The sequence below is a fragment of the Marmota flaviventris genome, chromosome 17 (genome assembly GCF_047511675.1).
Source record: "Marmota flaviventris isolate mMarFla1 chromosome 17, mMarFla1.hap1, whole genome shotgun sequence".
Lineage (NCBI taxonomy): Eukaryota > Metazoa > Chordata > Mammalia > Rodentia > Sciuridae > Marmota > Marmota flaviventris.
Genome location: NC_092514.1, coordinates 54,461,381 through 54,485,491, shown reverse-complemented (window position 1 = coordinate 54,485,491; position 24,111 = coordinate 54,461,381). Strand labels below are relative to the sequence as shown.

The following is a 24,111-nucleotide window of genomic DNA, read 5'->3' as shown; positions in this document are numbered from 1 at the left end:
ACAGTGAAAATGACAGTTGCTGTTGCGTTTTCAAAGCTCACAGGATGCAAGAGACCTTTTCTTTCATCCTCCCCCTCTCCAATACAGCCCCCCCAATCAAAAAGGATCCCAGCAGCGTTTATAACAAAATGCTGACCCCACTAAGAGCCCCCTCCCTGGGCTATGCCCCCTTGCAGGGTTTCCTTCCACATCTCTTGAGGATACTTTTTAGTCACAGTCTTCCAATTTCCCCTGGTCATTCCCCACCTGCGGCTAGGTTGACCCTAACTCTGTACATTTTTTAATCTACCAGGGAATTAAAATGACTCATTAACACCTTCCAGTCATTCACAGTGTACCTTTAGTCCTGATCCCTGTTCTTCCCCAATAAGGGTGAGGGGTAGAGTATGATATCCAATCTAACTCAGAGGTTAAATAACTTACCCAAGGTCACACAGTGGGAAAGTGGGGGCAGGGTAACAAACTTGTGTCTCCTGCCCAGCGGTTTGGCAGATGCTCAAATAATCTTTGTGGAAAGGGTAAAATATGTTGTTTCTTCATTTCTCTGGCCTGTGGACACTTCTGTGTGATATGGGGGGGGGATGTCCGTCTTCCTAAATGAACATTTGATCTTAGTTCACTCTTACTTTCGAAGTTACAGATTTAACTAATCTCTCCGACTGCACCCTGTGTTCAGTGCCCCCTCCTCCCAGAGCAGAGGAGTAGACAGGTCTAACAATTTTCTTCTCAAATGAGCAAAGATTAAAACCATGCAAACAACCAACCTCACTTTCTCTCAAAATACACAGCCCCGAACCAAACGGGCAAAACACCAGCAGCACCCCTGCACTGTCCGCAGACGCCCCCAACACACGCCACCACGCCACACTGCGCTGCGAGGCGTCGGGAAGGGGGGCGCCGCGCGGCCGGCCGCTCTGCAGGGAGCGGGTGGGCGCCGGGCGCGCTGCCAGGCCGGGCCGGGCCGCACCGCGGGGGCCGCCGCCCCTCGCCACGTGGTGGTGGCAGCGGCGGGGTCCGGGGCGCCTTCCCAGCTGGAGAAACCTGGAGCAGCCGGGGAGGAGGAGGCGGAGGAGACGGCGGCGGCGGCGGCGGAGGAGGAGCGGGGCGGGAGGGAGGGAGGGGGTTAGGGGGAGGGGTGGGGGGTGGGGAGAGACCCGGCGGCGGCGACAGGGCGAGGAGCAGAGCGCGGTGCCAGGGGGGTGGGGGCACCGGTGCCCGTCTGGGGAGGGAGCAGGCAGAGGGGGTACGCTGCGATTACAAGCAGGAACCGGCGGCAGCTGTGAGTCCCCGGCCGGGGCGAGGGAGCGGGGAAGGGATCGGCGCCCGCGCGGGGCCCTGGGGGTCGCGGGGAGGCCGGGGAGGGGGCGGGAGGTTGGCAGGCAGTTTGCACTGGGTGGCGGGGAGGGGAAGAGCTCGGCGTCCTCCGCTCGCATTCTCCCGGCCCGGTCCGCCGGCGCTCCTCAGGCCGCACCGCCTCCGGAGCCCCTTGCCCGGCCCCGGGAGGGCAGCCGGGGGCCCCGGGCTCGCCCAGCAGTGGGGGAGGGGGCCGCGCGGTCTCAGCGCCCGAGAGGGGAGGGGCGACAATTTCTGTCAGCCGAGCTGAAGGGGTTTAAAGGGCGGCTCTTAAAGGGGCCGCAGGAGGGGCCCGGGCCGGCAAAGGCACCCCCTCCTCAGCCGCCTTCCATCGCGCTCCGCCGGGCCGCTGGGGTGTCGGGAGAAGAATGCGGAGGAAGGCGGCATTGGTGGGGCGGCCCGGGCGACAGAGCCCGCAAGTGGAGGTGGGCCAGAGGTGGCGGGCCGGGGTCTAGGGGGTGTGGTGAGCGCCGGAGAGCAGAGTAGGGGGAGGGGATGGCGTGGGCAGGAGAGGGTTAAAGGTGGGGCCAGCCCTACAAACACGCGCACACACTTCTTACTCAGACCCAGTCACACGCGTTTCCCTGGTACTTAGGTGAGGTTACGGGGGGTTGTTGGGGCCTGGGCCTGAGCCCTTGCACCCTAAGCTCCTGCAGCGCAGCTCGGGGAGGTCAGAGACCCCACTGTCTGAATTCGCGCCTCACCGCCGAGCCCCCTTTCCCAGGCGCACACACGCTCCAACGCGCGCACACACCTCGGACATTCCCTTAGTGCCTCACGTGACACACGGCCCGAACGTGCCCACCCTTCCCACACGCTCACGCACGCGTGCTCACACGCGCGCGCACACACACAGCTTCCCGGCCGCTTCCTAACTCCGTACCCCCACTCTTCGCCCTGCAAAAGCACTCATTGACGGTGACACACCTACACTCATTCACAGACACACACTCCCCCCACATGCCAGCCACCACACATTCATAAACAGGGCCCGGAGAAGTACTCACGCACCCCCTCGCTGCCTACTCCTTTCGGGAGCCCTGAGTCATTCCTGTCCCCTCCCAGGGCGCCCTATTTCCCTGTGTGCCCGCACTCTGGGACTGGCTGGGGACTTTATTGACGTCCCTCATCACTTGAGTCCCCTTGTCCAGTTTGCTGCCATTGACACTCGGCCAAGGACTTCCTGCAGGTCCCAGGTCAGGGGCCATGAGCGCCTGGACGGTTGCCACGGTCCCCGGTGCAAGAGGGGGAGGCACTTCCTTTTCCTGAACTCTGGGATCCTGCGGGAGGAAGCGGGGAAGTTGGGCGGGGGCTCGCCAGAGGCTGACTGGGCCTTCCTTAGGGAGGAGCTGGGGTGCCACAGGCCTGGGATGAGCTGCTTGGTGAGGTACTTGGGGAAGTGAGGTCTGGGGAGGAAAAGGGTCTGAGGATGTGTCATGCTGGGAAGGCCCTCTCATCTACAGGTCTCCCTGGGTTCTGCAAGGATCCTGCTGCTGACCTGGCTTTCTTGTCCCTATTTGTCAACTGTCACTGCTCCTCCACTCACAAGTCTTCATGTGATTCCTGCCCTCTTCCCCCTACCCTCCCCACCAAGACAGTGGCAGCAGAGAGGATGGGGCTTAGCCATCTGGGAAAGGGCTGTGGCAGTCCCCCACTTAACTCTGGGCAGAAATCTTCCAGGCTGCTTTTCAGCTATCCACAGGATGCTTCTGGCCAGCATGAGTGATCTGAGGACAAGTGCCAGGTGTTCCTCTCCACATTGTTCCTATTCTCCCAGGAGGCCCAGTGTGGGCTGTGGCCCTTACCATGGAGTCCATGTTTGAGGAGGACATCAGCATTCTGACCCAGGAGGCCCTAGGGCCCAGCGAGGTGTGGCTGGATGGTCCTGGAGACCCCTCGTTGGGTGGAGACATGTGCTCTGCCTCCCACTTTGCCCTCATCACAGCCTACGGGGACATCAAGGAGCGGCTAGGGGGCCTGGAGAGGGAGAATGCCACCCTCCGACGCCGCCTCAAAGTCTATGAGGTCAAGGTCAGCATCTGGAGACAGGAAGGTAGTAGTATGGGTTGTGGGGGGATGGTAGCGGGAACTGGGTGTCCAGTAGAGATTCCAGGTATCCAGAAGAGAGGTTGAGAGGCAGTCTTCTCTGAGGGATGTGACCCAGCAGCAATCATGAAGGATCTGCTCTGGAGTGGTGGATCTTACCGGAGAATGGGAGGGGAAATTGGACACTCTGAGGCAGATTGTGGGGTTGGGGGCATGAAGAGGCCCAGGCATGGGCAGGAAGCCAAGCTCAGCCCTCCTGAGAACCTGCCTTCCTGCAGTACCCGCTGATCAGTGACTTTGGAGAGGAGCACGGCTTCTCTCTGTATGAAATCAAGGATGGCTCCCTGCTGGAGGTGGAGAAGGTCAGTCTGCAGCAACGGCTCAACCAGTTCCAGCATGAGGTGAGTCCTTGATCCCCATCTAGCCCAGCTCCCTGAGCTTCCTATTGCTGATACCCACTGCCGTGCTGTCACCCCACTCGAGCCTCTGGCCTTCTGTTTCTTTGATCAGAGATGTCTACAGTTCTACCTAAACCAGCTACAGCTCCTCCTGCCCCTTCATAGAGTGCTGGGAGTCGGGGTGGTAGGCATGGGGTGGGAAGTGTGGGGAGCTCATTTGAGGATAGGCATGACTCTGATATGCCCTCTGGGCCTTTCCAGTTGCAGAAGAATAAGGAGCAGGAAGAACAGCTCGGGGAGATGATTCAGGCTTATGAGAAACTCTGTGTGGAGAAGAGCGACTTGGAGACAGAGTTGGGGGAGATGGTGAGGCCCAGGGAGCAGGGGTGCTGGAGGGTGTTGCCAGGTGTTGTGGGTGTGTGGTTCTGCTGTGAGCATTCTGACCCTGTGATTGTGTGACCCCATTTCGTACTCCTCTTGTATCTGAGTGCCCACTTGGTTTTGCAAGTGAGGTTCTGTGTGTCATCCAGCTTATGAGTGACTGTATTTGGTCATGTAGTGACCCTATGGGACACTGTGTGTGAATGTTTGACTCTCATGCTGGGTCTACCCTGTGCCTGTAGCACTGCACCTGGGAGGTGATATGAGTGATCACAAAGGAGACCAGAAGTGTCTGACAGCTGGGACGGGTCTTGGTGTGTGTATGAATCAGTCAACATGTGACTGTGCATGTGAGCAGGTGTCAGAATCAAGAAACTTGGTCTCTGCCAATTCTTAGCTATGACCGCAGTAAAGTCACTTAACTTCCATCTCTCTGAAAAATGGGGCAAATAATAACCCTTCTGAGCTGTAATGAGGGTAACTGGGTGTTTGTGTAAAAATGTTTTGTTTTGGTGCTGGGGATGTATTTTAGTGGTAGAGTACTTACTTAGCTTGTGTGAGACCCTGGGTTCTATCCCTAGTGCTGAAAAACAAACAAACAAACAAACAATTTTGCTTTAGTAAGCATAAATGCTCATATGGCTTATTGTGTGCCAGGCCCTGTTCCTATATCTGAACACATATTTACTTATTTTAGCTTTCAAAACCATCATAAGAGGTAGGCATGGTACTGCTGTTCATTTTATACATGAGGTAGATGAAACCCAGAAGTAGTTAAGCTGCACATACAAACAGCCTACATCTTACAGGGTGGCAGTGACTGGACACAAGGCTGAGTGTTGTTTGTTTTTGTTTTTTCAAGTTTTGTGGGTATTTTGTTACTGGGGATTGAACCCAGGGGTACTTTATCATGGAACTATATCTCTAGCCCTTTTTATTTTTTTAAATTTTGAGACAGGATCTTGCTAAGTTGCTGAGGCCAGCCTCAAATTTGTGATCCTCTTGCCTCAGCCTCCCAAGTTGCTGGGATTACAGGCGTGCACCACTGTGCTCGGGAGGCTTAATGTTCTTATGAGAATTCATAAGACAGAGATATTTGCTCTGACCTTGCCAGGGGCAGTAGCCAGAAACATCTGCATTGCAGTTGCTGGAAGAAGAGGCCTCACACCCATGACCACTTGGAGCAAGAGTATGGGATGTGTGATCTGGTGGCCTCTGCTCCAGTTTGGAGAATGATGATTATACAGACATGGCATTGTCGTGGGTGTGGGGAGTCCCTGTCAGGCCTGTGCAGACCCTCAACCCTCTTCCTCTGTCTGCAGCGGGCCCTGGTAGAAACCCACCTGCGGCAGATCTGTGGTTTGGAACAGCAGCTGCGGCAACAACAAGGCCTCCGGGATGCAGCCTTCCCTAGCCTGAGCCCTCCGCCTGCCTCTGCCCCACCCTGTGCTGATCTGGACCTGCACTACCTGGCATTGAGAGGGGGATCTGCCTTGGGTCACGGTGAGATCTCAGTGACCCCTGACTTCCCAATCCCCAAGTCCCCAAGCCAAACCCACATTTGGACACCACTGGACACCAGTAGCTTACCTAAAACCCTGTTATAATACCTTAATTTTCTCCCACAATCATCCCATCTTCCCTTTCCAACTGTTTTTTCACTGCAAACACTGTTTCCCTAATTTCTCCCACTGACATTCCCACTTGGCCATTTTTGATAGGTGCCTGGCTACCAGTTGCAATTCTTGGGTTCGCCAGCAGAGGGTGCCCCCACCCAGCGTTCCTTGCCTGTCTGAGGTTGTGGTTAGGAGAGGCCCAGGGAGAATATCCTAGCTGCTCAGTCTGGTCTGGGATGTCTTCCAGAGGTCATCTCATTCCCCCCCTGGCCTCCAGCCAGGTTAGAAACAGCAGTCAGCCCCTCCCTCCTCACTCCCTTTGTAGCAGTCTGTCTCATCCTTGGGTATCTGTCCTGGCTTTTCTCGGTAGTCTCCACCTGTTTCATTTTGTGTGGATCTGGATATCAGTCGAGGCAGCTAAGTCCAACCTGACATTGTCCTGTCCCCTGACAGCATGCTGGCCTGGCTCCACACCGAGTGTGAGTGAGCTGGAACGTCGGCAGCTGGAAGAGGCCTTGGAGGCTGCCCAGGGAGAAGCTCGGGGGGCTCAGCTCCGGGAGGAGCAGCTCCAGGCGGAATGCGAGCGGCTGCAGGGGGAGTTGAAGCAGCTACAAGAGACCCGGGCCCAGGTAAAGGCAGAGGGCACAGAGCAACCTTAGACGTCCAGGAGTGCAGACAGAATGGCCGAGAAGGGGTCCAGGAAAGGGTAAGGCTAGGCTCTGACCTCTTGATCTTCCCCCTTAGGATCTGGCCACCAACCAGTCAGAGCGGGACATGGCGTGGGTGAAGAGAGTTGGGGACGATCAGTAAGTCACATCTGTAACCCTTGCCCTCTTAACCTGGGGAGGTATATCCCAGGTACCCCTTAGGTTTGCTTTCCATCCCTCTGCATTATTTGAATGACCTTTCTTTCTAGCCCAGGCCTCAGGGGTATGGTGTCTCGGTCACTTGTCTTCTGTGTCCATACCTGGAAGGAGGTGGGTTCTGGAGTATTCAGGTTCTAGGATGTTCCTTTTGCCTTCTTCTGGGACCAAGTCCATTTCTTCTTGAGGTATCAGGGGCTGAGAGATGTTTACTCAATGACTTTGTTGCTACGTTCTTTGTGCTCTGGTGAGTTTAGGGGCCTCTTTGGGGCCCCATTTTTCTATAGCAGGAACAAGGCCCGAGTACTCTTCCCTCCCTATTGAGGAGGAAGGAGATGGCCTCGTGCTAGATTTGCTGTGCCCTTTCTACTTGTCTTGGAAGGGAGCAACCCTTGGCTTAGAGGTGGAGTCTTCCTTGGGTTCACACAGCAGTAGTCAGGGGAACTAGAAGGCACCTTGGAATCCTGTCAGGACAGAAGGGCAGCAGGAAGTAGTGTGAGAGCTCTGTTGGTGAGGACCTAACAGCGGGACACAAGGCCACCCAGCAGTGGTGGCGCCTGATGCTTTTCACATCTGCAGCCGAACTCCTCCTCTCCTACTTTCTGAGAAATAGAGCTCAAACCTCCTTCCGCTCAAGTCCTCTGAGATGAGGCCAGTGGCACATACTCCTTACGTGCATTGAAGGAAAAGACTGAGGCCCAGAAAGGGGCAGGAACTAACCCTCTGTCACACAGCATACATAGCTCCAGGTCTCCAGGGGTCATCCCTCCCAGCAATCATCCTCCTGGTCTTCCTCACAGCTTCTGGACAGCTGGGGATACCCCTCATCTCCGTCTCCACCCTGGGGTGAGGGCCTGGGTGGAGCTGTGATATCTGAGAGGGTGAGAACCCAGTGTGTGGGACTGCTGGGTGGTACCCCTCAGTTAGGCTACTGAGGGAGTGTGAGGGCCCCTTTGGAGGGTCTGCCCTAGCTGTGCCTAGGGCTCTGGGCCCATCTTGCCCATGTGTCCAGACCTGGACATACACATACCCAAATATTCTAGAATCCCAGCTTACCCCAGAAGTCATATGGCAGGCCCCCTTACACGTCATTGAGTCTGATCCCTTCTAATAAGACCAGCAATGAAGGCTCTGGAACTCTGAGGCTTTTTGGCAGAGCCAAGTGTGACCATTCAGGCTTTGAGTCCCAGGCCTTTCCAGGCTGCAGAGTGGCTTTGGCTTCCCCTCTCTGGACCCCAAGTTTCTCTCCTGGCTTGGAGCCAGTCATTAATGAGAGTGAAAGGGTGGTGAGGTAGATGGGTGGGAAAGGGCAGAGAAGGGATGGGGGTCCCTAGGGTATGTGCTGAGTGGAGAGAACTCATCCCATAATGTGCTTTGGAGGCTGTGCCATCCTCTCCTCCTGTGGTTCCCACGGAGCCATAGCCCTCCTTGATCGCTGCGTCCACAGCAGCCTGGCTCTGCCTGCCCAGCATGCCTGCCTTTCAGGCCGGGTTTCTCTGGACAGCCCCAACTTGGCAGAGGCTGATTCTCAGAGGAAGTCCTCACTCCCCCAGTAGTTTTAGTTTCTTATAAACTCAGCTCCTTTTGGTAATTGGCACTTCCCGAGGGCTACCTCCTGCCCTCCCACCTGAGAAAGCCTTGGTCACCTGCTGTGGGCTGCCTTTCCCACCAACCCCCTCTTCCTTCTGCTTCCCCTGACCCTGCAGACTAATGAGAATTTACAGGTGGGATTTTCCAGGAGTGTTATGCTGGGGCTGGATTACCTGAGTTGGGGTGTAAAAGCTGAGGCGGGGAGACATGGTTCCTGAGTCTATCTTATTCTTTTGGGATTCTCTTGAATCCTAAAAGGTGCCTCCGTATCGGCTTGAACACTAGGGCAGCTAGGTTGACTCTGGGAATCCTCACCACTAAACACCTCTCTTAGCCTGGCAGGGTGGCACACACCTGGAATCCCAGCAACTCAGGGAGCCTAGAGGATTGCAAGTTCAAAGCCAGCCTCGGCAATTTAGCAAGGCCTTGTCTCAAAATAAAAATAAAAAAAAGGCGTAGCTCAGTAGTAGAGCGCCCCTGGGTTAAATCTCCAGTACCGCAAACCATTAAATAAACAGTTCCCTTGTACTTATCCTCTGTGAATCCCCTTCCTGGTGCTGTCCGTGCTAGGGAGCAGGCCTGGGATACAGCTCAGCCTTAAGGTTCCTGGTCCCTTCCTTCCTAGTTCCTGGTCCACAAACTGTGGCCCTCAATGTCCCCCTGTAAATAGGTGCCCAGACCTGAACAGGCTGCCACCCTCCAGGTCTGACCTTGGGGCAAGATTTCCTTTGGTCCCCTTGGTTCTTGGTGGCCAGAGGCCAGCAGGACAAATTGCCCCAGATGCCAAGAGTCTCAGGGGCCAGCAGCAATGATAAGGGAGGAGGTGGAAGCAGAGCCCACCAGCTTCTTAGGATGCTCAGAGAGCTAAAGACCCCAGGAGGGTCCCAGCCAAGGTGGCAGGTGCAGAACCCATGGCCCACTCCCCTCTAGTTCCTGAGTGGGACTTTTTGAGGGTGTTATTAATGCTGAGGGGGAGGGGGAGTCGTGGGATTGCCTGAGGGGGATGAGACTCCAGGGGCCCTCTGAGGGGTGTGAGGGCCCAGTGAGGGAGGGGGCTTATTAGGGAGGGACCCCAGTTAGAAAATGGGACTCAGTATGGGTGGTGAGGGGAAACTATAAACTATAGGTCTTTCTTTTTCCCAACGTGGGGGGCTCAGTGTTGTAGCCTGGGCCCTTTTCCGTCCACCCCTCCTACCCCCCTCTCTCCGCCCACAAGCCTCTGCGTGGGCTGCGGTTAGTGGTGGGGGAGAAGTGTGAACTCAAGAGAGAGGATGGAAACTCTGCACGGAGGTCAAGGGCAGTGTGGGGTGGGTCAGGACGGAAGTTGGAGACCCCTATGTACCCTGAGCTTAGCCTCATGCCCCAGAACCAGCGGGCCCAGGGCCTCCCCTTTCATGCTTCTCACCCTCCCTACTTCCTTTCTTTCAAGTCTCCCTCAGCCTGGGTACCCTGTGTGTGTGTGTGTGTGTGTGTGTGTGTGTGTTGCGGTGTTAACCCTTGAGGAATTAACCCTTGAGCACTTGCAGCCTCCAGGCTCCCTGAGAGCTGGGAAGGGCTCTGAAGCGGGTCTGAGGGACTGGTGGGCTTCAACCCCCAGCTTGCCAACCAAGCCTGCCAGAGCAGTTCTTGCTTGCTGTCTCCCTGATGGGAAACTGCACGAACACTCCTCCTCCTCAAACCAAGTTTTCAGCTAGTGTCTCAAAAAAAAAAAAAAAAAAAAAGTCTCAAAACAGGTTTGTCCCTTTCCCTGCCTGTCCACAAGGACTCCTCATTCTTCGTCTGAGCAGGATGCTAGGTGAGGTGCTAGGTGAGGCTGGGCATTCAAGATCTCGTTTCATTCTCATAAACAACATGAGTTGCAGAGAAGTTCAGGAACCCGAGAACTGCAGTGCAGATGCCAAGCAGGTCCGAGCAGGTGGGGGCAGTGGGACCTCGTGGTTTTCCTCGTCAGGTTATTCTGTAGGAGGCCTTTATGGGGGGGGGGGCACCATGTGATTTGTTGACCAAATAGGATCACTTTTGAAAGTGAAAGGGGGCGCTATTAATAATTATGCTGGGGTAACTAGCGTGAACGGGACAGTCCTGGGCCATTGGGGACCCTGGTTCCTGCCCTGCAGTGAGCTGCTCTATTCCTCTTCACTTGGGGAAGCTTCTAGGCACATTAGATATCTAGCTGTGCTGGAAACCTGGCAGGGGTTGCCATGAAGTACTCTGGGGACCGCAAGTCATAGCTGGTCGAGGAGAGTAAAGGACTCAAGGCGCCCGGAAAGGAAGTGGTGGCGCACTGGCTTGTTGCAGAGCGACTTCCTCCTCCCCCAGCCCGCAACCTCAAGTCCGCTCCACGGCCCGGTGCTTGTGGTCCCCTCCCAGAGGGTCGGGCGGTCGGGGCGGGAAGACTGATGCTGGGTGTGCCTGTGGGTGGTGGAAAGTTTGGCCCCTGAATTCCCCCTACAGGGTGAGGTGGCTGGGGCAGTGGTGGGCAGCTCTGGGCAGGGATGGAAGGGCTGGGAATTCTGGCTTGCTGTTTTTTCAGTTCTGAATCAGATGATGATTCTGATCATGGGACAAGCTGTAGTCCTGACCCCAGTCCTAACCCTAATGTTGAACCCATCCCTGACTCTTACCCTATCCTAGCCCTGACTTCATATCTACCCACAGTGAACCATCAGTGAGCTCATAACCCTCTGCTTAGTCTGACCCCAACCCAGCTTCCTTTAGAACCTCAAGCCTCTCTTTGGGTCTAATCGCGTCACCCAATACTAGCTTCAATTCTGACCCTGCTGCATCCTCACCTCCTCACCAGCTCCAGTGTAGCAGCCAGCATGGAGAGCCCAAGGGTCTCAAAAGCTGGTTTGAGGCAGAAAGAGGCCTAAAGGAGGATGCTTAGATCTCTAATCTAACTGATCTTAGTTGCTTTATCAGTAACAACAATGCTTATTGTGAGATACCCCAGTTACTTGTGAAAAGAATGAATGAAAGGATAGGTCAATGAAGAGTGGAATGATTTGCAGCCGAGGGTGCCAGCTCTGCCATTTGCACTCTGGCTCCTCTGAAGGTGCCAGCCTAGTGGGCTGAGGTGCCAAGAGCAAGTGTTTGAATCCCTGCTGTGTGCCACCGCTGCTATGTGACCTTGAGCCAGCTCTTAACCGCTCTCATCTTCCACTTCTATGCATGTCTAGCACCTTCTTCTCCCCTTCCCAGGCAGTTCTCAGGGCTCCCAGGTCACTTCCAAGTTCCCCAGCCTCTTTTTGCCCTTCTGTTGCCTTCTTGCTTTTTCGCTCTCATCTTTGCTGATTCTTTGGGAGGTGTATGTATAGTAGTCAGTAATCTGGACTTTGGAGTCCAGGAGGCCAGAACTTCCATCCCAATAGCTCCACCACTTCGAAGATTTAAGGACTTTGGTTGGTCAAGTGTGTCACATTTTTCTCATCTGAAAAATGGAGGTGATAACAGTAGCAACATTGTAGGGTTGTTGTGAAGACAAATGATTTTCGTAGCACAGTGCCTGGCCCATGATCAGCACCTGTACAAATCATCTGTTTTCTTTTTTCTCCTTGGGTCCCTCTCAGGTTCTGACAGACTCAGAACTTTTCCTAATTTAAGCAATCGAGAAGCACCGTATTGCAGCTATCTGCTGCCCTTCACCTGACCCACTCTTCCCAAAGGCATGGTGATGGAAAAAGTGTTCAGGTGTGGGCCAGGAAATGGATGTGCATTTAGTTGCACGTGTGCAGCTCTTGGGTCGTGTTGTGAAGTTGAGATTTTTTCCACTGAATTGGCAGTGTTTTCAGTGAGTCATGCAGGTCGTTAGCGTATTCAGCAGCCTGGGCATGTGCATCTTGAGGAGGGAGAGATGCCCAGTGAAAAGGGAGGTCCCACATGGCCATGAGGCATCAGGAGGAGGTCGGGACCCTCACCCTGCCCAGGGTCTCAGGATCTTTGTGAGGGTGGCTTGGACCTCTTGGAGGAGAGAACCAGTCTGCCCTAGGCCCCTAGTGTCCACTCGGAGAGAGGGGCTGAGCGTTCTGAGTTAGGGGCTGCTGCTTTGGATTTCCTGGTTTTTTTTTTTGCTCGGGAGAGGAGGGTACCAGGACCCAGGCGGTGGAAACTGGGGTTGCTCCTGAGAGACGGGGCCTGGGAACTGAGTGTGGCAGGTGAGATCTCCAAGGTGGGGTGTGAAGTCAACGACCTGTATCTGTCACCTGAGATACAGCAGGGAAGGTGGATGGGGAGAGCAACTGTGGCAGCCTGGATGGAGAATGACACTATCAGTGCCTTGCCCAACGTGTCCTACCTCCCCGGAACAGATAGCATAGTCCTGCCCTTCTGTAGCCCCAGTCTGACAAGAGACACATATATCCTGCTTTCAGATTCCCTTAGTCTGAAAGGAGGAGACTTCCTTTGGGGAGTCCCCAGTTTGATGTGGGGCATACATGGACCTACAGTCATGGGAGAGATGCCATTTCTTCCCACAGACCTGTAAGATGAGGTGGGGGAACACAGGACACATTTAGGGGGCCCAGATGTGGTGGGATCGCAGGCCACAGGATTTGGGTGAGGGTTCCTAGGACTTCTTATCCCTCTGAAGATGGGTGGGGAGAAATCATCTTCCCTAAGAAGTGGACTCGTCCCTTAGACTCCCTGCTTGTGTGCAGGACTCCAGCTTTGGCCCAAATTGGTTGAAGATGGTTTTGTTGTTAAGGGGACTTTTTTCCCCCCACCCTCCAGCCCTGTGCCAGAATTAGTAGAGTGCCAGCCAGCAGGTCAGTGGAGGAGTGCATTCACTATCTGCCCTCTCCACTTGGGCTTTTCCTGCCTTCTGAAGCCCTAAACTCACAATTTGCCCTCATTCCCTTTGGAATTTGACAAAAGCACAGGAACACATGGACATCTTTCCTTGCACTCCTAAGACTGGCCTCACTTCTGCCCTCACCCCATCCCATCCCCATAGCCATGGGATGGGGACAGCCTTTGGGACTGGAGAACTTTGGCTGCTCCCTGACCTCTGTCCTGGAGCAAGAGGTCCTTCCTTACCGAGGAGGAGAGTCACATGGAGTGATATCTACTACTGCCCTCCAACTCAGACTTCCAAAGTTCTAGAAGTCTGTTCTGGAGTTGGGGAGGTGGGGAGAGTCAAATAAACCCAAATTGCTGCTTTTAGGGAGATCCCAATCTCTGTCCAAGTCCGGAACCGAAAGGAAGGCAGAACCCAAGGCCATGGCAGAGCTTCCTGTGAGGTCAGGGGGCTCCCTGTGGGTGAGCAGGCCACAGTGGACGAGGCGGAGGAGCGGTACTGGAGTGAAAAATCTTTCATGGTTCTGGGTTAGAGTGACATAGAAAGCAAAGGAAAGGACATGGTGAGATGTCCCTTAATAAACCCAGAATCTGTTACAGCTCTGTTTCTTCTCTGGAGGTCTGAGCAGAAAGAGAGGGAAGAAGGAAAAGAAATGGACAGAGAGGCTCAGTTCATTATCAACTTAGTGAATATTTCCTGGGTACCAGGCCCTGGGCAAGGTGCTGATAATATAAATACAATGATATAATCCTTGCCCTTGAGGAACTCCCAGTAACATTCTAGAATGAGGTAGCCCTTGAGAGGTGCTCAATTTGGGTGCCCCCTGCAGGCGTGCAGTGCAGTAGGAGGAGGTCCTGGGAGGTGCAAGGCAGAAAAGAGCCAAAGGCAGCTTTGAGGTCCAGGCAAGAGTGTGGATCTAGAATGGGGCCAACTTGGAGTCATATTTATCAGTTGGCACCTATGCCAGCCAGGAGGCTCTGTCTTGTCTTAGAAATGGGCTCATGATAGGCTGTACAGCAGTAGTTCCCAGCCTTTTCAAAGGTGAGGATGCTTTTTATAGACCCCTCCCCCCAGCACATGGCTCCTGTTATACTTTTAGTATGTGCTATGAAAAAACTCAGTGACAAAAGCTACTATAAATTCAGGGCAGCTGTTTGATGAATCTGTGTTTTATTTGTCATCACAGCTTTTGCAGAGATTAGGAAAACATTCACACATACCTGCGTGAGCTATGATCTAGCCACAGACAATGCTTGGAGCACATAGGGAATAGGGGACCCCTGGCAATCTCTCTGCTCCCCATCCCAGCCCCTAGGCTGGGAACCACTGCCTCTGCCTGGGGAATGGGTCTCTGGAAGTAGATGGAGTCTCCCTGGTAGAAGTGGCATTTGAGGTGAACCTTAAAGGCAGAGAGAATTCCTGCAGTTGGTATAGGAGGGTCCTGGAGTGGGGACCCAGTGCAGTGACAGAACCAGTTTTTCCTTCATAGTTGGAACTGTAGAGCCCTGTCCCCATTCCTCTGTCCCACTCCCTGCCCTCTGACCTCAGGGTGAATTTGGCGCTGGCCTACACCGAGCTGACGGAGGAGCTGGGCCGGCTTCGTGAGTTGAGTTCCCTGCAGGGGAGGATCCTGAGAACCTTATTGCAGGAGCAGTCCCGGAGTGGCGGTGAGATGGGGCAGGATGACAGGGCAGGATACCGGAACCGGGCAGGCAGGTGGGGATGGGGGTGGTGGCTATGGCAACCAACCTTAGTCCTGTGTACCACCTTGGACTTCTTTGCCTGGAGGAGAGTGGGTGGGCTTTGGACCCCGCCAGCCTCTAGCTAGCCAGTTCTGATGGCTTTCCTTGCGTACCTTCGTTCCTCAACCCGCCCTACTTTCTTTTCCAGGCCAGAGGCACTCGCCGCTGTCGCAGCGCCATTCCCCGGCCCCCCAGTGCCCCTCGCCCTCCCCGCCTGCCCGAGCGGCGCCACCGTGTCAGTCCCCTGTCCCGCAGCGCCGCTCTCCAGTGCCCCCGTGCCCCTCGCCCCAGCAGCGCCTCTCGCCGGCGTCACCCTCCTGCCCATCTCCGGTCCCGCAGCGCCGCTCGCCGGTGCCGCCGCCGTGCCAGTCGCCCAGCCCGCAGCGCCGGTCGCCGGTGCCGCCCAACTGCCCGGCCCCACAGCCCCGGCCGCCCCCGCCGCCGCCGCCGGGGGAGAGGACGCTGGCCGAGCGCGCCTACGCCAAGCCGTCCAGCCACCACGTGAAGGCTGGCTTCCAGGGTCGCCGCAGCTACTCCGAGTTGGCCGAGGGGGCGGCCTACGTGGGCGCCTCCCCGGCCTGGCTGCAGGCCGAGGCGGCCACGCTTCCCAAGCCCCGCGCCTACGGCGGCGAGCTCTACGGCCCCGGCAGACCGCTGAGCCCGCGGCGCGCCTTCGAGGGCATCCGGTTACGCTTTGAGAAGCAGCCCTCGGAGGAGGAGGAGTGGGCCATGCCCGCCAGCCCGCCCAGCCCCGAGGCGGGCACCATCCGCTGCGCCTCCTTTTGTGCCGGCTTCCCCATCCCGGAGTCGCCGGCCGCCGCAGCCTATGCCCACGCAGAGCACGCGCAGTCCTGGCCATCCATCAACGTGAGTGGGGCACACACCTGCGGCCCGCACCTTGAGATGCAGGGCCAAGAGTCCCGTCCTGTCCTGGGGACCCTGCCCTTCGGGTGTCAACACACGAAATATTCACACCTGATAAGCAGAGGCCTGTTCCCTAGACCCCAGACTTAGTACAAGTCCCTTTACCTCCCTCTGCATAGCTTTTTGTTTGGGGAAATTGGGGCCTGCACCACTGAGACTGGTCTATTGCGCTGTGAAGGGTATGGCCCTCGATCCCGGCTTTGATTTCAATTTCACTATTTAATAGCTGTGGGAACTGTATAACTTTTCTCCTCTGATCCTCAATTTCCTCATCTGCCAAATGGGCAGTTAATATCTAATTACCTTAGAGAGGTTTGGGAGGCAGTGAGCCTAAGGTAGCTTGCATTGTGCCTGACTCAAGCAACCTCTCTTATTTTGGTACCTGTGGAGGGGGATACTGAAGGCTGTGGGTCAGGGGTCATCACAGGGACAGGACTAACCCCCCCTCAGGCCTCAGAGCCCCTGCTGTTTTCTGTCTGCCCTAGAAGACAGCTAGCTGCACCTCAGGGATTCATCATTTTACTGAAATAATGAGTTTCCTGAATGTCAGAGCTACCTTTGCCACCTAGAAGGACCAAAATATATTCCAAAGCCAGTCAGAAAATTATTTTGGGGTTGAACATTGTTTGGGATTATCCATTGCTTTGAGTTATCCAGAAACTGTGTCTTAGTCACCCCAGGCACCTGTCTGGGTGTTGACGTTCCTCATTACTACAGATGCCCTGGCAAGCTGAGCAATGACTGTCCTATACACACCTCCTGAGGAACCTATGTCCTGGGATAGGGGAGGAGATGCTGAACTGGTTGGGGGTGTTGCTGGGAAAAAGGTGCACAGACCCCTGCAGAATGCTGTAGCCCTCCCTGCCTTAGATCCTGGGAAAGGGCAGACTGGGATTTGGGGACCATGGGTGGGGACTGGGGTCCATAAGTGACTCCCTTTTCTCCCCACAGCTGCTGATGGAGACAGTGGGCTCCGACATCCGCAGTTGCCCCCTCTGCCAGCTGGGTTTCCCTGTCGGATACCCGGATGATGCCCTCATCAAACACATTGACTCCCACCTGGAGAACAGCAAGATCTAGGGCGCCTCCTCCCAACTGGCTGTTTCTCTGTCCTCTCCTGTCACTCCTGAACACTCACTTTGAATGCTGCATGAATCCCGTGGGGCGGGGGGTGGGGCCTGCCCCTTACGATCCCCAGATACCTCCACTAGCTACCGAGTTAATGTGTGTGCCGTCTTCCCTGGTCCAGGCACCACTCAGCTCTGGCTCTTCCCAGGAGGTCAGCAGAGGCTCCCTCCATCTTCCCAGTTTCTGCTGGGGAGATGGGATCTGGGCTGGGATGGGCAGGGGTGTACCTTCCGGCCTTTTCTGCCTTTCTGTTCTTAAACAGGGTTGGATCCAAGAAGGTGTCTAGTAGCTGGGCCTAGGCGAGGGGGAAGGTGTTGGATGACTCCAGGAGCTGCCTGAGCTCCTCCCCCACACCCATCTTTCCTAGGCACTGTACTACGCCCCTGTAGGGTCCCAGAGCCTGCTCTGACACTGATGCCAGTTCCTCCATCCCATGACCATCTTGAGGCTCCTGTTGTTGGGGGAAAGAGGCATCTTGTTTCTTGTCATTCCCAGCAGGCCAGCCCTGTCTTCCCCCTCTGCCCACCCTGGGGAACAGGGAGGGTGGGAGAGGAAAGGGAGGCCCCTGAACTGCTGGAAGAAGCCAGCCCAAAGAGGGTACCCTGAGACTGAGGGTCTTGTGTCATCACCTTCAGGCTAAGGGACCGTTTGCCAGCTCCCAGGCCCATGCCCTCCTTCTGGAGCCCTGACACTCAGGCCCAGATCATAACGGCAGATGCTCCTCTTCACCTTTTCCCTCACTGGAGCTCCTGACACTATAGATGCCCTGGGGCCCAGGTGTAACTCAGCCTCTGTTTGGTGGGTGTCATCAGTGCCTGCTTCCCAGGCCAGAACCCGCGAATGGGCCCAGGGTGCTGTGGAGATCAACTTCAAAGAGCTAACCCCCTTCCCACACCCCACCGACCCACGTTCCCTCTGTGAAATCTACCTCAGAGTCATACCCTCAGAAGGATGGGTACGCAGGAGGCCAGGGGCCCCAGAGCTGAGGTGGGGAGCCTCTTGCAGAGGGAGCCTGCTGCCCACAATGAATCCACCCCTCCACTGCAGGCCTCCCCAGGCCTCAGCCCTGGGCAGGTGGCAGCGGATGCTACCAATACGTCAGCGCATGTACCGTTCTGATCCAAATCTTCCAGGTCCCCCACCTCCTCACACTCCTCCCCTCCTTAGTGCAGGGGAGTGAAGGGGTGTGCTGGGCCGGGAAGGGGCCAAGGACTCCAGAGACACATGTCATTGTACCCTGAGTGTTCCCCAGAGAGGGGACATGGGGAAGGGGGCCTGGAGTGTGGAGGGGGGCCCTGTGCTCTCTGAACAAGTTGAAAGTTCAAATAAAACTTAACCTGTTACATCTGCCCCAGGGCTGTGCCTCCTCTATGCTGGGGCAGGGCCACAGTGCCTAATAGCAGGAGGTCTTGGAAACTGTCTCAGGGAACCACAGCCATGAGAGGGTGGGCACTGGCAAGTAGGGGACAGGACATGGGACGCCCACATTGAGAGTGATTCTGGAGCTGCTGACATGCAGGTGGTCACAAGTGGCTTGAGGAGTTCATTTAGAACATAGATAAGCCTCCAGCCAGCCCCAGGCAAGGGGCTCATGAACTTTTCCTCCCAGAGGATCTGGCCAGTAGAGAGCCTCTAAAGCCTGAGGGCACCTGGGATGTAGGGAAGTGGTAGAGCACTTGCCTCGCTCGCAGGAGGCCCTGAGTGCCATCCCAGCACCACAGAAATAATAATCTGACTGTTTCTTCATCAAATGAATACTGCATTCCAGGAGCCAACACGGGGCCTCACAGAAGAAGAGCATTAGTGTTCCAGGTCCTCACAGGTTAAAGACGGGAGGGGCCAGACTCCAGCCTCCCTGCTGCCTCAGAAGTCCCACACCTGGGAGGTCAGAACTGGGTCATGAACTCATGACTTCTGCCCCAACTGGGGTTATGCCCTCTGCAAAAAAGGGCCTAAAGTACTTATTCTCAGTCCTGGCTGCCTTTCATTTCCTTTTTGGCCAAAGGTTCACTTAAAAAGGGACTGAGGGAAGGCTTGAGGAGGAGAGGGCTGGAAATGTAGCTCAGTGGTACAGTACTTGCCGGCATGCACAAGCCCCGGGTCCCATCCCCAGCAACGTGTGCACATGAAAACTCACACACACACGGGCAGGCAGGGGGCATTGGCTGCTCATTGGCAGCCTAAGACTTCTCTCTAGACTCAGGGCAGATATCCCTCTCCATTCCATGCCAAGGTCCCGAGTGGCCTCCCCAACCTCTCTGTTGTAATAAACAACTATTGTCTGGAGCCAAGGCCTCAGTGCTAGGAAAGGTGGGGCCAGCTGACCCTGTTAGACTGGCTCATAGCCCTAGGAAAGAAGGCTCCGGAGCTTTTGTTGCATGGGTGCTCAGTGCCCTCCACAGTCCCCACATCCCTGTCATGGAGGAAGGCAGCACCCAGGTTTCTGGATCTGGACCCGACAGATCTCTGGAAATGCTAGAGTGGTATGAAAGGATAAGAGGTGGTCTAGGGACATACAAGCAAAGGGAGATCCTGGTTCTTGAGAATGGCCAGGGAATGAGCTAGAACACAAGCAAGAGGTGACCCAGGTAACCTCAGCACAGTGCTTGAGTGTGCCTGAAGGTGGGAGGGAACCTAGGTATCCCACAGCCTGGACAATTGCTCTGTCATGAGGGTGAGGGGAGCGTGGGGACATAGGGTACAGATTCTGTCAGCTTGTCTCCTTAATTTCTAGAGACCTGGGAAAGGGCTCAGGTGCAGGGCAGAAAGCTGCTGGGGGCTGGGGCGGAAGGAGGGGAAGAGAGAAAGAGCCAGCATTTCCCTAGTCAGGTCCTCTAGCTGCAGCTTACATCTAATGCCCCCAAAAGGAGAGGACTTGGGGGAGGGAGAGCTGGGGAGGGGCTGGAGCAGGGGAGACACTCACCTTTCTCCCTCTTCTCTCGCACAGGACTGCCATCAGACAGGACACTTGCTGCTCTTGCTACTCATTGCTCTCAGGCTGGGAAGAGGGCACAAGGGATTGAGAAAACACAGGGGCAAAGGGTTGATCATCTCTGGGCTTCTGGACAGGGGAGGGGGGCAATTTTTCCTTTAACCAGGTGGAGGAAAGACCTCTGTCAAGTCTGGAAAAGGCACACCTGGGGAACCCACTCACTCCCCCCAGCATACACCCCAAGCCAGATGTGACAGGGCTAGGGGAGATGACTTCACAGAGACCAAGCCATCCTCGGGCGTGAGTCCACATGCCAAATTAAAAGCCAGCCTTCAACATCCTCTCCATCCTGACCTTTCTCCCCTTAGGGTTTCTCGGCAGAGTTACCAGGCCCCGGGACCCCTGCCCCGATCCTTGGCCCCATGCAAGCTGGGTCAGGTAAACAGCCAAGGAGGGCAGCACCTGTCAGAAGCTGGTGGCATGTGCATGCGTACCACTGTATATGTGGAGGAGAAGCAGATCGACAACAAAGGGAGGGGTGTGTGGGTGAGCCCTGTTAATGAGAAACACCTTACCTAGCTGATTAGGGCTGATGAAGAAAAGAGGGTGTGGGCATTACTTAGTGATATCTTTATAAGGTAGGGGGAGCAGGACAGCTTCCCTAGTCTTATATCTCCCTCAGCAAGGACACGAACTGAGCAGATTTGGCAACCACAAATTTGGAAGAATTGAGGTCAGACCCAAGGACGAACTATCAAGGGCAAGAGGGGTCGTTGCCGGGAGGAATGGGAAAAGACATCTAGGGCAGAGGCCAGATAGTGGGGGGAGAAGTGTGAAACCCTCTAGCACCCTGCCTCTCTTCCTGCCCTTCCTCCACTTTCTCTACCGTGAGAGAAATTCTCAGCACCCCGGGAAGCTCCCCCTGGTTGCCTAAGTGCCTCTTGAGATCTGACCCCCATCTGCAGAGGCTGTGAGCCATGCATTCAGCAGATTGGAGCCCGTACCCTGCCTATCAGCAGCCTGGGAGAGAAAGCTCGGGTATGAAGTCCCTGCTGGTCTGTGGCACTGGCATCTATGCAGATGCCATGTGACTATGTTCATGGCCCAGGGAGACCTGGCAGGGCTGAGGGCAGGAAGGGACTGGGTTATAACTCAGCCCCCACCTACAGCTTCAGCAATCCTCCATGCCACTTGAGCAGAGGGCAGGGTCCCCAGGCGCATCGCACAGATGTTCCAGTTGGCTGTGTGAGTGTGGGCATGGGGGAGGGGGAGGGGCCAGGGGACAGGATGGGTGTCGGCCAGCACCTCCAACACCTCCTAATTTGCATTACCACTGACACCCTTCTTGACCAAGAAAATGGAGCCAGAAATAACAAGGGGGGAGGTGGTTCCCTTGGGGGGGGGTGACTTTGAGGCACTCTTTCCCTGCCTCCAACACTCCCACGGTACCAGGGGCAGGAGGTCACCCCACAGCTGGCTTGGTCAGGGGAAGTGCACCCACTGTTGCTCATCCACCCTCACATTAGGCAGACACCTCGTCCCAGCTTCTCACTGCCCTTGGCCCCAAACACCCCAGCGCTGCCCTTTTTCCTAAGCCCGCTTAACCCTGCCCCATCTGAGGGCTCTCTCCTAGGGCCCCACTTGCAACTGTGATGACCAGTGCTGCCCAGCTGGGGACTCATCTCTGCCAATGTCCTATAGTCTGTATCCTGCCTTCCCCATCAGATTGGCCATTTCCCAAGGCCAGGGGCCAAACCTCCCTGGCCAGTCTGAGAGAAGCATTAAGGGACCATTCTCTGTGGGAAATAGTCCAGATAATAGCAGGACAACTTGTGGTTAGATTCTAGAAATCTCTAGAAATGGCATGAGGTAAATCAAAGTCTAGTGTGAGACCCTATCCCTGGGGATGTGTAGTGGGGGCCGAGAGGCCTGTTACAGGCCTTTAGTCCTCCTGCACTTGGAGGAGCTCTCCAGATGCAGGGCCTCCCCCTCATGAGACCTTTGAGAAAAGGGTCAGGATTGTTAGTTAGATGGCCTTTCTTGTTATTTACTTATTGTGGTGCCAGGGATGGAACCCAGGGCCTCCAACGTGCTAAGCAAGTGCTCTACCATAGAGATGCACCCCCAGCCCCACTTCAACATTTATGCCCCTGCGACTACTGCAGAGACCCTCATGACCATATCTGATGCTCAATTTATGTGCACTGAGTTGACTTCTGCCCCAAAGAGGGTAAGGAATAGTATGACAGCCACAGCTGGGGGACAAGAGACGGCAGGAGGGTGGCTGTGGTGAGGAAGCGCTCTCTTTGGCAGAGGGGTCCTGGGACCTGGGAGGATGAGGGGTGAGGGTGGAGGCAGAACCTGGCAGGGAAACCAGGTCGCGAGAGACAGCGGGGAGAGTTGTGAACGCACTGTGGGAAGGAGTGAACGATGAGCTGAGAACTTCCCCCACTCTCCCTCAAGAGATGCTATTTTGGGGGAGAGAATATATGCAGTGCAGGGCCAGGGTGCAGGGAGGACACCAGCTTCTACACGGGTCAGCCAGGCCACCCCCTGCCTTCACTCTCTCAGCCATCTTCATTGGTCCTGGAACCTTCCAGCACCTCCCTCCCATTGAGAAAGTCTTCTTCCCTTGAGCATGAGAGTAGAAAGAATGAACCAGGAGATTGTGAGCTGGACTCTTAGCACCCTCTCGGGGGTCCCCGCAGCTTCAGACCAAGGAAGAAGCTTGGAATAAAAATGTGGAGGGGTACTGTGGTGCAGGCTCAGAGCACATGTCGAGCATGTCCACTCCCCAGCTCCATACTTAGGCATTAAACTCAGGGCCTGAATGGGTCCAGGGTGAGGCCCTTCCAGGGCCACTGAGCTTGCCTCCAAAGGTCAGCTAAGGAGGCTGGATGGGGTTCACTATCAAGTGGAGCCCTTGCTTGGCACAAAGGGGAAATTCTTGCAGCCCTGCTCAGCCCTCTGGAGGCCCTGACTCATTTTGGGATGAAGGCTCCAATGCCCTGTGGGTTTCTGTGGTGGCCGGGTGCAGGGGGAGGACAGGACGTATAGATAGAGAGCATGCTGGGATAAGCAGAGACTTTTGTTTTCGTTTTTGGAGCTTGGCTGTGTCTCTGCTTGAGAATCCAGCTTTACCTGAAGATTGACTGGGGTCGGAAGAAGGTCGGACTCCCAGCTCATGAGCACAGCTGCAAGTAGAGGGAAACTTAGGTTAGAATTTAGGAAGAACTGCCGGGCGCGGTGGTACACACCTATAATCCCACTGGCGCAGGAGGCTGAGGCAGGAGGATCGTGAATTCAAACCTAGCCTCAGCAACTTAGTGAGGCCTTAAGGAATTCAGTCTCTCTGTGTTAAGAAATTCTGTCTCTAAATAAAATATTAAAAATGGCTATGGCTGTGGCTCAGTGACAGAGTGCTTGCCTCGCATGTGTGAGGCTCTGGATTCAATCCTCAGCACCACATAAAAATAAATAAACAAAATAAAGTTATTTAAAAGGGGGGAGGCTTGGGATATAGCTCAGTGATTAGGCACCCTTGGGTTCAATCCCCAGTATCAAAAAAAAAAAAAAAAAAAAAGAAGAAGAAGAAGAAGAAGAAGAACAACAACAACAACAACAACTTCTTCCTGTGAAGACAAGGGGCCACATTTCCAAGGATGAATGGATATTCCACAGCAGACCCCTTTCTGCTCTGAAGGCTCCAGGCAGGAGGGATGAAGGTGGGTTCAGGCATCAGAACGTTGATATCCCCAAGCCAGACTAGGAGGTTAGGGGTTGGAGTTAGGAGGCCACAGGTTAGGAAACCCCTCTCTCATCTCAGACCCTCTCTTGGTCCTGGATTTGTGCTTTTGCTCCTGCAGCCTAATGGGCAGGGAGGGAAGGAAGCAGCTCTGGTAAAGCAGACACGTGCTCCTTCCTAGCCTAAAGTGAGAGACCTGCAGGACTTTTTGGCAGGGAGACTGAGATTAGACCTAACTCAGAGCCCTCAAGGGAAAAATGGGGATGAGAATACAAATCTCCTGGGGCAGAGAAGCTGAGTGGGCCAGCCAGGGGCAGGGACCCTTGCTTGTCACCCTGCCCAGGCATCTCACTCAGGCCCATTGAATGAGCACATCCCTCCCCCTTCAGAGAACCCTTGGCCTTGTGGGTGTTGTAGGAGCTGGTCTTCCTCCCCCCACATGACAGGAGCATACTGGAGGGGGCGGGAGGGTCAGGTCAGGAGATGGAGTGAGGGAGATGGCTCACCCACTGAGTGAGGGGCAGGGAGAGGACAGTGTCCACTGTGCTGGCCTTTATGGTAGGTCCAGGGTGGTCACACAAGTCACATAGGGATCAGA

General features: G+C 55.3%; 1 protein-coding gene and 1 long non-coding RNA gene across 6 annotated transcripts; one reads left to right on the top strand and one right to left on the bottom strand.

The window, feature by feature from the left end:
* Positions 1–1,179: 1,179 nt before the first annotated feature.
* Tbkbp1 (TBK1 binding protein 1) lies at positions 1,180–18,432 on the top strand. 5 transcript variants are annotated; one of them, XM_027924796.3, is made up of 10 exons: positions 1,180–1,279; positions 3,131–3,384; positions 3,678–3,800; positions 4,059–4,163; positions 5,501–5,681; positions 6,248–6,423; positions 6,539–6,600; positions 14,591–14,709; positions 14,933–15,651; positions 16,660–18,430. In XM_027924796.3, the coding sequence occupies exons 2-10, from the start codon at positions 3,160–3,162 to the stop codon at positions 16,786–16,788; spliced, it is 1,839 nt and encodes a 612-aa protein (XP_027780597.2). In that variant the 5' UTR covers positions 1,180–1,279; positions 3,131–3,159; the 3' UTR covers positions 16,789–18,430. The 5 variants fall into 5 exon arrangements, with proteins under 5 accessions (XP_027780597.2, XP_071459089.1, XP_071459091.1 ...); XM_071602988.1 differs by having other exon boundaries at positions 1,217–1,279; positions 2,817–3,384; XM_071602990.1 differs by lacking the exon at positions 1,180–1,279 and adding an exon at positions 1,637–1,778.
* Positions 14,196–20,256, bottom strand: LOC114083478 (uncharacterized). The gene is made up of 3 exons (XR_003581152.3): positions 20,123–20,256; positions 19,760–19,834; positions 14,196–14,824 (listed from the first exon to the last, which is right to left on the bottom strand). It is a non-coding gene; the product is annotated as an uncharacterized lncRNA (long non-coding RNA).
* Positions 20,257–24,111: the final 3,855 nt, after the last annotated feature.